Raw genomic sequence first — 12,822 nt, forward strand, 5'->3', positions numbered from 1 at the left:
GTGTGTGTGTGTGTGTGTGTGTGTGTGTGTGTGTGTGTGTGTGTGTGTGTGTGTGGCTTTAGAGGTATGGTGTGAATGAAGGTTTTGTTAGGGTTAGGAATTAAGTAATAATGGTTAGTTTTAGGGAAAATGTCAGGGTTGGACATTAATAGTTACAAAAATGAATGGAAGTCAATACAAAGTCCTCAGTTTGATGCGAATACAAGCATGTGTGTGTGTCCTTGTTTTTGCTACTTGGTGGGGATGAATCTTCAGGAAAATGCAGCCTCGTGGGGACCGAATGCTCCTTGTGGGTCCAAAGCCTGGTCCCAACGACTTTGGAGGCTGATTTTGGGTGGGAGGGTTGGGTTTAGGACCAAGGTGTGAATAGTTTAGGTTAGTTTTAGGGTCAGGTAGGTACCTGTGAGGTTAATTTTAGGGTAAATGGTCAGTTAGGCTATAAAATTACCAAAAAAAATGAATGGAAGTCAATGGAAAGTCCCCACAAGGATAGAGAGACATAGTATGAGTGTGTGTAGAATTATTCTAAATCTCGTGTTGAAATAAAAAAAATGTGCAAGACCTTAAAATAACAAAAATAAATTTATTTAGTTTCAGGAAGACATTTAACAAGGCACAATCAGAGTTTTGCTGAACTATGTACATAAATAAATATCTCACGTAAACAAAGTTAAACTATGTTTAAAATATCTGAAACACAGCTGTAATCTACAAACATGACAGTAAATAGAAAAATAAATAAAGTTTCTTTTTCTCATGCACATGTTGGCAGAAAACTACAGACTAAATTTGTCAGACTAGAAGATATTTGACTTAATAGCATTTATTGTCTTGGCTAAAGCTGCATTTTCTTTATTTCTTTTCATTTTTTTTTACCAGAGTCACGACTGAAGGAGAGTCAGGAATCCCAAAATGTAAGAACCAACCAGGTTAAGCAGCCAAATAAAATCACTGAGGACAAACAAGCAGTCAGAACAAGGAACTGAAATGAATACTGATCCATAAATGTTTTCTCTTCGGGTTTTGGCACGGACTCTGATGTTTTTATCCTGAAGCGATGTGACTCGGAAGGAGGTGATTGTCAGGAAGGGGGTTTTCTGGATTTCCTAATTTTCTTCAGCTTCTCTTGTCTGACTGTGTCGTCCTGGAGATAAGAGAGCTCGGATATCCGGTGGATGAAAGAGTGAGGAGCTCCAATCATTGGGTCTGGATAGGTTAAAGCTTAAAGAGGAAGAAAGTGGAGGGAGAAAGGAAAGAGAGCTGGTAGGATGAGCTTTTTATTGCAACACTCTGGCATCGTGGGAAAAATAACACACCAGGTTGCAGCTTTGCTTACACTGTTCAAATTAGTTAACTGTAAACCAGTAAAGGAGAAAAAATATTGTTTCTATGGTTTATAACACAACACACTTAGACTGGTAGTAACAAAGTACACTGTTTAGTTTAAAACGGGGGAAAAAAGCTACACAAAACGGCCCGTCCTAAACAGGAAAWACAAGTGAAGTTTGAACTTTTTACACAAACTGAATTCAAAGAGTCAAAACAAGTCAAACAATTAACTGAACTCACTTTTCTGATTGTCTTTACCAGTCACTGGGTTGTGTGAAGAATAGTTCACCTTAGGTCTGTGAAACAAGGAGACAGTAAAGGTGACACTGGGCCGAGGACAAAGCTGAGAGTAAAGTAAAAARGTAACGAAAGAAAAATACCTGTTTGGCTTGAAGTTCTTTTCTGAGAACAAGTTCTTGCCATTAAGAACTAAAAGGGAGGGTAAGACTGGACTGGGCTTCACCCCAAACCTTTTAGTATAACTGAAAAGCGTAAAAAAACATTATGCATGTACCATACGTAGCACTGCTGGGATAAACCCTGTACTGGAAATATTCTGTGTCTACTTTATTATTATGAAAGATTTCCAGTAGTGCTTTATAAATCAGTAAAGTTGTGTAAAACTATGCAGCAAGTACACCGGTGTTAATCTACTGGTTTCACCTCAGTGTAAAAGGTCGCCCAGCGTGGCTGCGGGGGAAGCCCTCAGTGAGCCCAAAGGGACGCAGGTTTGCAGCTCTGTAGTGATCACTCAGCAGTGGAGGAATCACAGTTCTGGTTCTGTCCAACCTGGTAACTAATCAAAACAACAACAGCGTGTGAAGTCTCAGTTTAAATAGGACCAGCTCTTTTATAATGTGATGACAGCTCCACCTAGTGGCAGTCAGTTTACATTCCAGCACCAATACTCACATGTCTTATCAAACAGGAAGTGCCTTCCTGATACGTCATTCTTCTGATTAATGTCCTCTGACTGCAGTTTGCCATCTTTATCCAGGTTTGGTGTCCTACACAGGTTGAAGATGTAGACTTTTAGAAGGTTTTTCTGTTTTTTTCTTCTTTTTTAATATGATGATCAAATCATAATTATGTTTTGATAAAAGTGGTTCCGTGGTAAGACTCAGTTTTAGTTTTAAGCAGAGGTATATGGTACATTTACTTTGTTACAGTACTTAAGTAAATTTTTTTTGAACATCTGTAATTTTACCAAGCATTTTTAATAACCTTTTTTTTATTATGCTAGATTCAAATCATAAAAAATATACTTTTACTTTGTCACTTTAAAATGTAAAACCTAGTTACATCTTACAAATTTGTTACTTAAGCACTCTAAAAACGAAGTGTTGAATTTATTTCACCAAGTTATATCAACGGGTTCCAGTTAACCGAGCTGAGTAAATGTAAAGCAATTCACTCTACTTGGTTTAGCAAAACCAGTCGACATAACTTAGTTAAATAAATTCAACACTTCATTTCTTAGAGTGTATGTACAAGTAATTTTACTTCCCCAATTATTGTGAGCAGTTTTATGACTAACTTAAGTACTCCTCAGTGAAATTTATTTTCTTTGTCTGTTAGGGTATTTGTACTTTTACTTATTTTTTTTCAAGTACTATAAACAAGATTTAAGATTTTTGATTTAGTAGTATTTAGAAGTGTAAGAGTGTTAGTGTTAATACGAACAACTGAAATAATTTAATTGAATCAAATGCTGCTTAATTACATGTTAGGGTCAATCCTTGGTTGTTATTTTTGTTACTGATGACTTCTATTTGGTTTGTGAATCAGGGGAGGGATCCACCACAGTCATAAGAACTACTGGTCACAACAGTTCCATATGGGGATTAAAATCTGGTCCTAATCTGGTGAAACCTCATTTTGGGGCCTAATAATTCTCCACCGCTTTCCTGGTGCCCGTTTATTACAGCACTTACGGTAACACGCTGTCTCCGGTGGAGGATCCACCCTTACAAAGGTAGATTCCAGGTAAATTCCTAAAAAATAACAAAAATCAGGCGTATCAACTTTTGAGATTTTAATCCCCTCTTGTTTAAGCACAATATTTAAATAATCAAATTGTTTTAAATGACGAATTACTTGTAAAACTACCCAGTTTAGTAAACTTTGAGGCTTTAAAATAGCAATAAACATTAAAATCCACCATATCCATTTTTTAGAGAGGTTGCAAACCGAATGTAAATGAACTGCGCTACACATAAATAATTCACAATAAGACATTTCTTTCACTTCAGATTAATAATTCTTACCTTTTATTTCTGAAGCCTCTGAATGAAGCTCTGTCGCTCATGGCTTCTACAACAGATGTTAACAGTTAAGCTAGCTGTCCCTCCGAGCTACCTTTTTAACACCAGGTGGTTAAAACAAATTGATGACTCACTGTTCATGGGATGTAATAAAGGGCATTTTCTCATCGGAYTGTGGCCGAAAACTGCTCGTCCTCCCCCTGCTCCCATCCTCATGTATGATGCTGGTAATGCAGGAGCAKCAGGGCCGCGGCTAAAGCTTCCTGGTTCTGAAGCCACGGCGGCAGCTTATTGATGGTTTTACCTGGTCCTGTTGGAGCTGCCGCAGGTTTCTGCAGAGAACATTACTTTGTAGTGWACACAACTGACTACAAGGTAATGCAGGACGTTACTTCCTGTCTGAACGTCGAAACGGCTCGCTGTAGTAAAAATGCGTCACCGTAGAAACCGCGGTTTTATTTCATTCAAGGATGAAGGACCAGGATTTTTACTTCGGTTTTGTCCACCAAGTGCCTGTTTTTTATTTTTCTTCCTTTTAACTAATCCTAAAAATATATTTTTGCATCACATAATCCATAATCCTACAACATATATTTTAAGATCACTTTMTCTTACAAAATTGCCTGGCCACATTATACACCTGAGTAAACTGTTGTTATAACTAGCAAATTCAGTTTTGTAAAGTATGCTCCAAATGATCATGTTTCTAAATGTAACTCATCACATCGAAATGAGGATTAAATATAAATGTGATTTTTGGAGAAATAGTCAAGTTCTGATTAAAACGTTTGCAAAATTGCATTTTGTCAAAACATCATTAATAAATGCCTTATCAATGTATCAACTGAACTGTCTGAAATATAATTGTAAAACAAAATTTTGTGCAAAAATAGCTTAAAATTTTGACAATCCCTGTGAGCTAGAAAAGTTTGTTCCTTTACAGCTGGGAAATTTTAATATTCAAATACTATCTGAGGTTTCCTCTTAAAGACATCAAAAATTCCTCATTAAAATTACGATTGAGACCAAATCTTATTGTAACCAGCAAGAAAAATTGTCATATCTGGATACACTTATATCAGATTGATACAGGTATTAAAATGTAGCTTGTAAAGCCAGGAATCAGAAAATGTACTTGTGTAATTTTGACCAAATTTGACTTAATCCTCATTTCAATMTGATGGGTCACAAATATCAATATGACCTCCATAAAAATTAACAGAATACTGCTTGTTTTTAGCAGTTTACCTGATAAAAATCACATCYTGCGAACAGTATCTGGAAAATACTAAAAAATTATTCCACAATTTCACATTAAATGTAAACGTGACATCCTGTATCTGACATTTAAATTTTTGAAAAATTATTACATCGACCTACTGTTGTGGGTTTGACAAATCTTTATTTCAGGAAAAAAAAATTCTTAAGTTACTTGGGTTAAGTCAAGAGAAATATTCTTACTTGTTAATCTAAGGGNGAGTTAATGTATGGTGCAGTCAAACACAAAGACCAAAGCTGTTTTTTGTCCACATTTTTATTGTACAGAGTCCATTGAAAACCTAAAAATAGAAAGAAAAAAACAAACATTAGAAAGACTATTCATTTGTCTATAAATACAAGCAATTAGTGTTCTGCTTTGTAAAGATCTCTTCAAACAAAGATGTGGTTTCAGACACATTTGGCTTAAGAACAGCTAGTTTTCACCATTGTCGATAAGATGGGGAAAAAAGAATATACATCATTAACCACGTCAGAAGGTGTGTTTATATCCATGTTTCTCCATCTCACCTTGGATTCAGTTCATCCGTCGGACGAGTCTGTTGATCTGGTCCTCCCTGTTGCCAGCATCACCTCCCTCCACAAAGTGAGTGGTCTTCTTGTTCATMCCACCACGGGGAGATGACAGCTTGAACGGCCACAGGAAGTTGTTCGCAGGTTTAAAGTTCTTGCCAACTGTGAAGATCTCATGGATGAGGTCCTCAACGCAGATGATGCCATACTTGCCTGCAGACGAAAAGGCCGTGTTATTTAGCAGCTCTGATAACTGATTAATACTTTTTTTTTTCAGACACGAGTAATTTTACATTTTGATGAGGAAGCTCTTAGAATAACATCTGTTCATTAGGTCTGCTTAGTGAACCAGACTGTTACAGCCCATTAATTCAAATGTTTAAATTCTGATAATTCTACAAGCTTTTCAAATAAATGTTAGGCCATGTGGTTTCAGACACAACTGGCTAAGTTCAGTTTTTTTTCACCAAAGTCGATAAGACGGGGAAAAAAGTGTGCATCATTATCCACCAGGCATAAATGTGAAATTCGAGGTTGTAATTTTTTTATATATAAAAAGCAAAAAATAAAATTGTAAAAACAATTAGTTAAACTGTGTTCTTGTTACTTCTTGTGCAGAGTCCTGTTTATTTTAAACTACACCAAGTATTAAAACTTCGTACCAAGTGACTTCTCGATCAGAGCATTGTCTACGAGGGGAATACGCTGCTTCCTTATTTTGCCATAGCCACGTTTGTAGACGAGCTCACGCACAGACTTCAGGTTGGGGTATCTGAGGAAATGACAAGTTACAACAAAAAATGTCTTATTAGTAAAATTTCCAGCAATAATGGGAGCCCTATATGCATTTCAGATTACAGAACATTGCATTGCACCTAATTTCTCTCTGGGATCAATAAAGTATTTTTGAATTGAATTGAATTCCTACTGTTATTGAGGAACAAGCTTTTAACYCAAACACCGAATCACACTACTTGTGTACACAAAGAAGTCAAAACTTTGATGTGGCTCTTTAGTTAAAGGCCTTTTTTTTTTTTTACTAAACTTCACGTAGGAAATTGCACAAATGTACAAGCAACAAWTTATATTCTCTAAAACAGAATAATTCCTTGTGAACTGTTATGCGACAGAGAAATTAAATATGACATGTATTATGAGTTAACCAGCACAAGCACTGATCTATCTTCAAACAAAAATAATTCAACAGTACAGTGCACCTCCACCGACCAACTGTAGATAAAAATCTAAATAAACAAAGCGAGATGTTTCAGGATGTGATTTGGAGCTTTCRGGAAAYGTCAACTTCATATAATTCAAATGATGATGTAGGTTAAATAAACTGAAGGTCTACAGGTCAACAAAAATGCTCAACATGTTCGAGACAAGATAGTCTCACTAGATTTTGCACACACAATATATCAGCACTGGCTGATATTGGTCATTTTTTAGAATATCGGYATCGTTCTGATWTGTAAAACTGGGCYGATATTGATTTCTCACTTTTTAGCTGCGTTTCTGTTTTAGGAGGGGACATRGTTGGTGGAGCGGCATCTGTTTGATCACGATGGTGAAACTGACGCTGCACAGCCAGGAATAACTGAAGGAGCCATGTCAGAGGTCTGGTAGTTTATTTGCAGTATTTAAAAAAGACCTGTGTGTTTGTGAGTATATGTATAATATAATTTGTATGTTTGTATAATATCGGTAATCGACCATAACAGCAATTATTATTTCTATCGGCTGAAATTTTCATATCRGTGCATCCCTAATTAAATTCCAAGTAATGTAACTGTTACAGCACAAATCGTGAATGCTAAGACACGGAGCCACAGATTCTCTAATGAAAAACCAAATTGTGTAAAAACTGTGTTTATTTTTACGCAACTAGGATAAGTTATTCCAATATCCGAAGCTACCTTAACAGAAAAAAATAAACTTTATTCAAAACGAACAATTAGGTACTTTATGACAAAACACACATTATTTTTTAAACYAGATTCATTTAAAAACCAACAACAGTAAAATGATCCATAGCTCTGTAACGGGTTTGGATGTAGGGAAAGTATCAGCATTATAAAATGTGGTTTCAGACAAAACTGGCTTTGTATCAGCAAGTATTCACCACGGTCGATATGACGGGGAAAAAAGTTCTGCATCATTAACCACATTCCAAACACTAAACAACTATTTACAGGTGTAAATGTTAAAGTTAGGACCTTACCCCCAAGCAATGTAAGGCTCTGCAATCCTGAGCATGTTGATGGAAGCCTTGTTCAGCTTGACGAACACACCGTTGAAGATCTGGCGGAGACGGAGAAGCTGCAGGACTTTGCGGACTTTTGGGGGGACGCCGTTAATACTAGAAAAGGAGGGGGGGGGGGTGTTATAATTAGTGCTCAGCTAATTAAACACTGAAAAAACAATAACACTGATAGAGGTTTCAGACAATGTTGGCTTTTGTTACAAACTCATATCTTCATAGTCGATAAGTCGGGGAAAGATTGTTCATCATAAACCACTCAACCAGACATCTTGGATTAGGCATGTTTACATGGATTGCTTCATTTAAATCAATGTTGAGCTCCTTCAAAACAAAAACACAATCTTGTGTTGCAAATATAAGCTGACTGCATACAAATAATGTAATTTATCAATTTATTTAGAAATCCCTTTTCCAACTGTTTAAATCAGACTTAAAAAAATACTATTTTAGAAATCTATTAACATAACTTATTAAACTGATTACTAGCTGTTTAAATTTTAACATACTGTAAAGTTTAAAGACATCCAATTAAAAAGAATGTTAAACCATTGTTGTTAAAGATCGGCGTAACACATTTTTGTTTTGATTACAGAAATCCACGATAACCAAAAACGCCAAATTAAAAAAACACTCCAGTTGTTAAAAAAAACTGCTCATTTTCTGAATACAAAGTAAGTGTCTGTAAAGCATTAAAATTAACTCTTTAGTACACAAAGTTTTGGATTGAACCCGTCAATTTGATCTTTCACCTTAACTTGGTCAATTTCACCAATTCAAGTTTTGAGCAGGAAATTACATCCCAAACCACACAGGTTGAATGTACGCACATTGGAACTGCAGCAATCCATGTAAATTACACACCAATCACGTCTAGACTAATTAGGCCCAACTCACCCTCTGATCCTGATGACAAAGGCCAGTTTGGGCTCAGGCGGCACATAAAAGTTCCCCACTTTGCGTGCCATGCGGGCCAGGCGGATCTCACGCCTGTGCATCTGCCTGTACTCCTTGTGGTACTTCTCTGCCCTCTTGAAGATCAGCTTCCTGGTCACTTTGCGGACCTGATGCACACCAGCAAATATTCAGGGAGGCCACAAACATGCCGGAAACTTTAATCTCTCAATGGCTGCGTTAAATWATAAAAACCAGCAGCAGAAACTTCATTTACCTTCTTCTCCGCCACAAGCTTTTTGATGCGGAGGGCCTTCATAGCAGCGTAGGCCTTTCGCCTCTTGAGAAGGCTCTCAGGGACCGACGGAACCTTTTTTCTGTCCAGATAAACACAGAAAATCGGGTCAAATCTTTACTACATTGTCTAAATTTATCACGGTAACAGGTTCCTAAACTGAGGTGGCATGCTGCTGCTAACTCACGGCTAGCTTGCTAGCATTCTCGTTTGCCGGCTTTCATAAAACTTATGAACCTAGTCGTACAGAATAAAAAATGCATTTAGATTAAATCAMATTCATTCTCATAATAGTAAAAATGTCGGACGTAACGTAGTGCACGGAAATGAACAAGACAGCCATGTTGTCTGCTGATGCTGAAGATATAAAGTAACTTTAAAAAAACAGTAAACAAAGTCAATATACTTAAAAATACTAATAGTATTTAACTATGTAAGACTTAAACAATACAAATATAGACACAACTGTTTTAATGCTACTCTCTTGTGCCTGGATGTAGTTAGATTTTATTTCATAGTAAAACACTCACTGTGCGTCCGCCATTGCGATCGCCGAGAAAGAGAATTTTCTTTTTGCGCATGTGCGTGTTAAGGATTTTTAGGACCTTTGAGGCGTGTCTTCTCTGCTGCCTGATTAAAATTAAGATCATTGGCGTGTGAAACATTATTTTTTGTTTAATTTAAGAGCTAAATCAACAAAACACACTGAATCTAAATTTATTACGCGAGGTCACTAATTTAGCGCAAAAAATACAAAGCCTCTTTTATGTGGAATGAACAGCAAGTAAATAGAATAGATGGCACATAAATTTGCTTTTTTACTAAGATATCCTGTACAGCTCTTTTAAAAATAAAATTTACTAAAGCAAGAAAAGTAAGTCTAAAAAAATGTAGCCCTTAATCAAAGCCATTTGTAATTGATCATTTAAACAAAGCTCAAACAGGCCTACACGTACTGCGCTTGTTCTACCGGCAGAGGACGCAAACACCTCACTTTGCAGATTAGGATTAAGGAGACGGTTCGCACGAGAAAAACCTGCCTGAGCTGCTCTCACTGCTGCAATAGGACACATCATTTAAAGGCCTGGACAGTGTTTAAAAGGCGTTATCAAATAGGCTAATGGGAAACAACTCAGATAAAGAGCTACTTTCTTTTTTTTTTTTCACTCACCACTCTACTCCACCTTTGACTTTTTTCATAATTTGCATAATTATACACTATTTAAATATCTTTGATAAAACACATGTTTACCCTTTGGGTTTTATTAYGGCAAAAAAAAAATTTACATTTGCCTCAGTAACTATTATGACTCCCAAAAGAAGCTTGATTGGCACAATGCTGTCAATTTAACAATAATTTCCATTTTGTCTAAAAGAGAATATTACGCTTTGCCCATGCTGAATGGTTTAAATAACAGATTATTACACAGCCGGAAAAGGCTGCATAACATCCTATAGGATAATTGTGGGGGAAAAGAGATTAGGACCTCCTTTCTGCTAAATTATTTTTTAACAAAAACGTTTACTTTTTTATGTGGAGAAGATTTGCCTTCAGGTAATTAATTCGTAGCCTACTTGTTTTAAACGTGGAAACACACAACAAACTGTGTTTGCACATATTTTTTTGTCCACAAGTCTTTGTGCGCAAACTATTGCTGAGAGCGTATCTGGGATTCATGCTCCCACTTATATTTCAGTTAATCCCGCTTAGTTCTTGGACTATAGTTGATTAAGGCTCTGGGTTGTGTTTAAGTGAAAATGAAGCAAATCACATGAATAGCATTTGTAGTTGGACAGGTTCTTCTCTRATGAAACGTTTCRTCTCTCCTCCAAGAGACTTCTTCAGTCTGAGAGTTTCAGGCAAAATTCAGGCTTTTAAGCCCTGCCTCCATGTGACTGATACATCACATGGCTATCGTTGACACCTAATTAACACCTTTTGTTAACAGGGGGTGGAGTGAAACTGGCTATAGCAGCACTGTAGGAGGGGGACAACTGAAAACGGAGGCCTCCACCTCTGTTTAATGATDGACGGTCTTTCTTCACAAAAATGGCTTCTTTTACTCCTCTCTCAAACCARCGTTCCTCTCTATCAAGAATGAGAACATCCTCATCTCTGAAAGAGTGACCGCTGGCCTGTAAATGAGTGAAAACTGCAGAGTTCTGGCCATTAGATGTAGCTCGTCTGTGTTGGGACATTCTTTTGAACAGTGGCAGACAGAATGTCCCAACACAGACGAGCTACATCTAATGGCCAGAACTCTGCAGTTKTCACTCATTTACAGGCCAGCGGTCACTCTTTCAGAGATGAGGATGTTCTCATTCTTGATAGAGAGGAACGTTGGTTTGAGAGAGGAGTAAAAGAGGCCATTTTTGTGAAGAAAGACCATCCATCATTAAACAGAGGTGGAGGCCTCCGTTTTCAGTTGTCCCCCTCCTACAGTGCTGCTATTGCCAGTATCACTCCACCCCCTGTTAACAATAGGTGTTAATTAGGTGTCAACGATAGCCATGTGTTGTGAGTATCAGTCACAAGGAGGCAGTGCTTAAAAGCCTGAATTTTGCCTGAAACTCTCAGACTGAAGAAGTCTCTTGGAGGAGAGATGAAACGTTTCATTAGAGAAGAACCCGTCCAGAAGACCTATACAATTTTTTTTTCTTTTTGATTTTTTACCTGGATTACTGAGATGCATCAGGACAGCATTTGTAGTTGACATTTGATATTATCAAAGTCACTTATACAATGAAAACCAAAGAGACTGTCATAAAAATTTAAACCAGTTKATAATTTTCAACCTGACTGTAGCCAGATCAAAGCTTTCAAATGATAAGGCCGTTTGTTTAGTCTTCACACTGCGACCGATTAGTGATATGACATCAAGCTTACATCATCACCCGCTGAGCTGCGCTCCTCTCCGTCAGCCGCGCGCTCTCATTGGGTCCGGCGCTGGGAGGACTGCATAAATAGCGCGTGAGATGCGGTTCAGGGTGACACGAGTGGTGGAACAGCAACAGCAGAGACAATCCCCCTGAAGGCTCCGAAAGCTTTGCGCTGTAACAACCGAACCCGAACCCATTTCACCCCTCCACAGAAGCCGAGTCTGTGCCCGCGCTCGCGTCCAACAGGTTGGGATCAGACGGACGCTCTCCTCTCTCCTCCGCCGCTYACGTTCATTTCAAACTGACGGCCGAGATGATGATGATCATCATCGCGGAGTTCTTCGTGGTTCTCCTCAAGGTGCTCTGGGCTTTCGTCACCGCCGGGGCCAAGTGGGTCGTGCGGCCCAAGGAGAAGAGCGTGGCGGGACAGGTGTGCGTGATCACCGGCGCCGGCAGCGGCCTCGGCCGGCTGTTCGCCAAGGAGTTCGCCCGGAGACGAGCGACCCTGGTGCTGTGGGACATCAACAACCAAAGCAACGAGGAGACGGCGGAGATGGTGCGGCAGATTTACAGCGAACTGGACGATCCGGTCACCAGAGACGGTAAGTCAGCCTTTTGAATGACACCAGGCTTTACGCACGAGTCTAATCACCCAAAAATCCTCATTCTAGACTGTTTTTTTTTGTTTGTTTTTTTGCTTTAAGAAACTGCGTTTTAAGGGGTCAATTAATTGGTTCAAGAATTTCTTGAATCTCAGGTTATTCTCTTCAAAATGAGCTGAAATTTTTCAGAAAATAAATTATTTGCCAGCAGCAGTGGCGCCTCCAGATTTTTTGGGTGACCATGTGGGGACCACTGAGAATCCTGGGGATACAGAGGGGGGGCTGGGGGTGTGTGGGGCACCACTGTAGGGGTATGATGTAGAGCAGTGTTTCCCAAAGTTGGGGTCTGGACCCAAAGTGGGGTCCCGAAACATCAAGGTGAGGTCCTGAAAATATTTTCTGAATTAATTATATTTTTGCCTTAGTTGTTACAAAAGGAGTGAGGTTAGTTTATTTAAAATGGATAAATGTAGTATAAAAATATTGTTACTATGCCCATGTTTAGTT

General features: G+C 38.2%; 3 protein-coding genes across 6 annotated transcripts in view; 1 reads left to right on the forward strand and 2 right to left on the reverse strand.

Moving 5' to 3' along the window:
• Positions 1 to 563: 563 nt before the first annotated feature.
• cunh8orf89 (chromosome unknown C8orf89 homolog) lies at positions 564 to 5,030 on the reverse strand. Of its 4 annotated transcripts, none has more exons than XM_014002334.1 (8): positions 3,728 to 5,030; positions 3,597 to 3,639; positions 3,264 to 3,323; positions 2,242 to 2,336; positions 1,993 to 2,125; positions 1,710 to 1,811; positions 1,570 to 1,625; positions 564 to 1,221 (listed from the first exon to the last, which is right to left on the reverse strand). In XM_014002334.1, the coding sequence occupies exons 1-8, from the start codon at positions 3,807 to 3,809 to the stop codon at positions 1,082 to 1,084; spliced, it is 711 nt and encodes a 236-aa protein (XP_013857788.1). In that variant the 5' UTR covers positions 3,810 to 5,030; the 3' UTR covers positions 564 to 1,081. The 4 variants fall into 4 exon arrangements, with proteins under 4 accessions (XP_013857788.1, XP_013857787.1, XP_013857790.1 ...); XM_014002333.1 differs by having other exon boundaries at positions 3,597 to 3,642; XM_014002336.1 differs by lacking the exon at positions 3,264 to 3,323.
• An 88-nt stretch (positions 5,031 to 5,118) lies between these two features.
• On the reverse strand, positions 5,119 to 9,415 carry rpl7 (ribosomal protein L7). Its single transcript, XM_014002332.1, has 7 exons — positions 9,364 to 9,415; positions 8,816 to 8,915; positions 8,542 to 8,708; positions 7,606 to 7,743; positions 6,047 to 6,156; positions 5,382 to 5,597; positions 5,119 to 5,152 (listed from the first exon to the last, which is right to left on the reverse strand). Exons 1-6 carry the CDS (start codon positions 9,375 to 9,377, stop codon positions 5,389 to 5,391), a joined length of 738 nt encoding a protein of 245 aa, XP_013857786.1. The 5' UTR covers positions 9,378 to 9,415; the 3' UTR covers positions 5,119 to 5,152; positions 5,382 to 5,388.
• A 2,424-nt stretch (positions 9,416 to 11,839) lies between these two features.
• rdh10a (retinol dehydrogenase 10a) overlaps positions 11,840 to 12,822 on the forward strand; it is a 14,680-nt gene continuing 13,697 nt past the window's right edge. The window contains exon 1 of the mRNA XM_014002337.1: positions 11,840 to 12,315. Within this exon, the coding sequence (XP_013857791.1) occupies positions 12,027 to 12,315 (289 nt within the window). The 5' untranslated portion in view covers positions 11,840 to 12,026. The remainder of the gene's footprint in view (positions 12,316 to 12,822) is intronic.

Source organism: Austrofundulus limnaeus, unplaced genomic scaffold, assembly GCF_001266775.1.
Source record: "Austrofundulus limnaeus strain Quisiro unplaced genomic scaffold, Austrofundulus_limnaeus-1.0 Scaffold12, whole genome shotgun sequence".
Classification (NCBI taxonomy): Eukaryota; Metazoa; Chordata; class Actinopteri; order Cyprinodontiformes; family Rivulidae; genus Austrofundulus; species Austrofundulus limnaeus.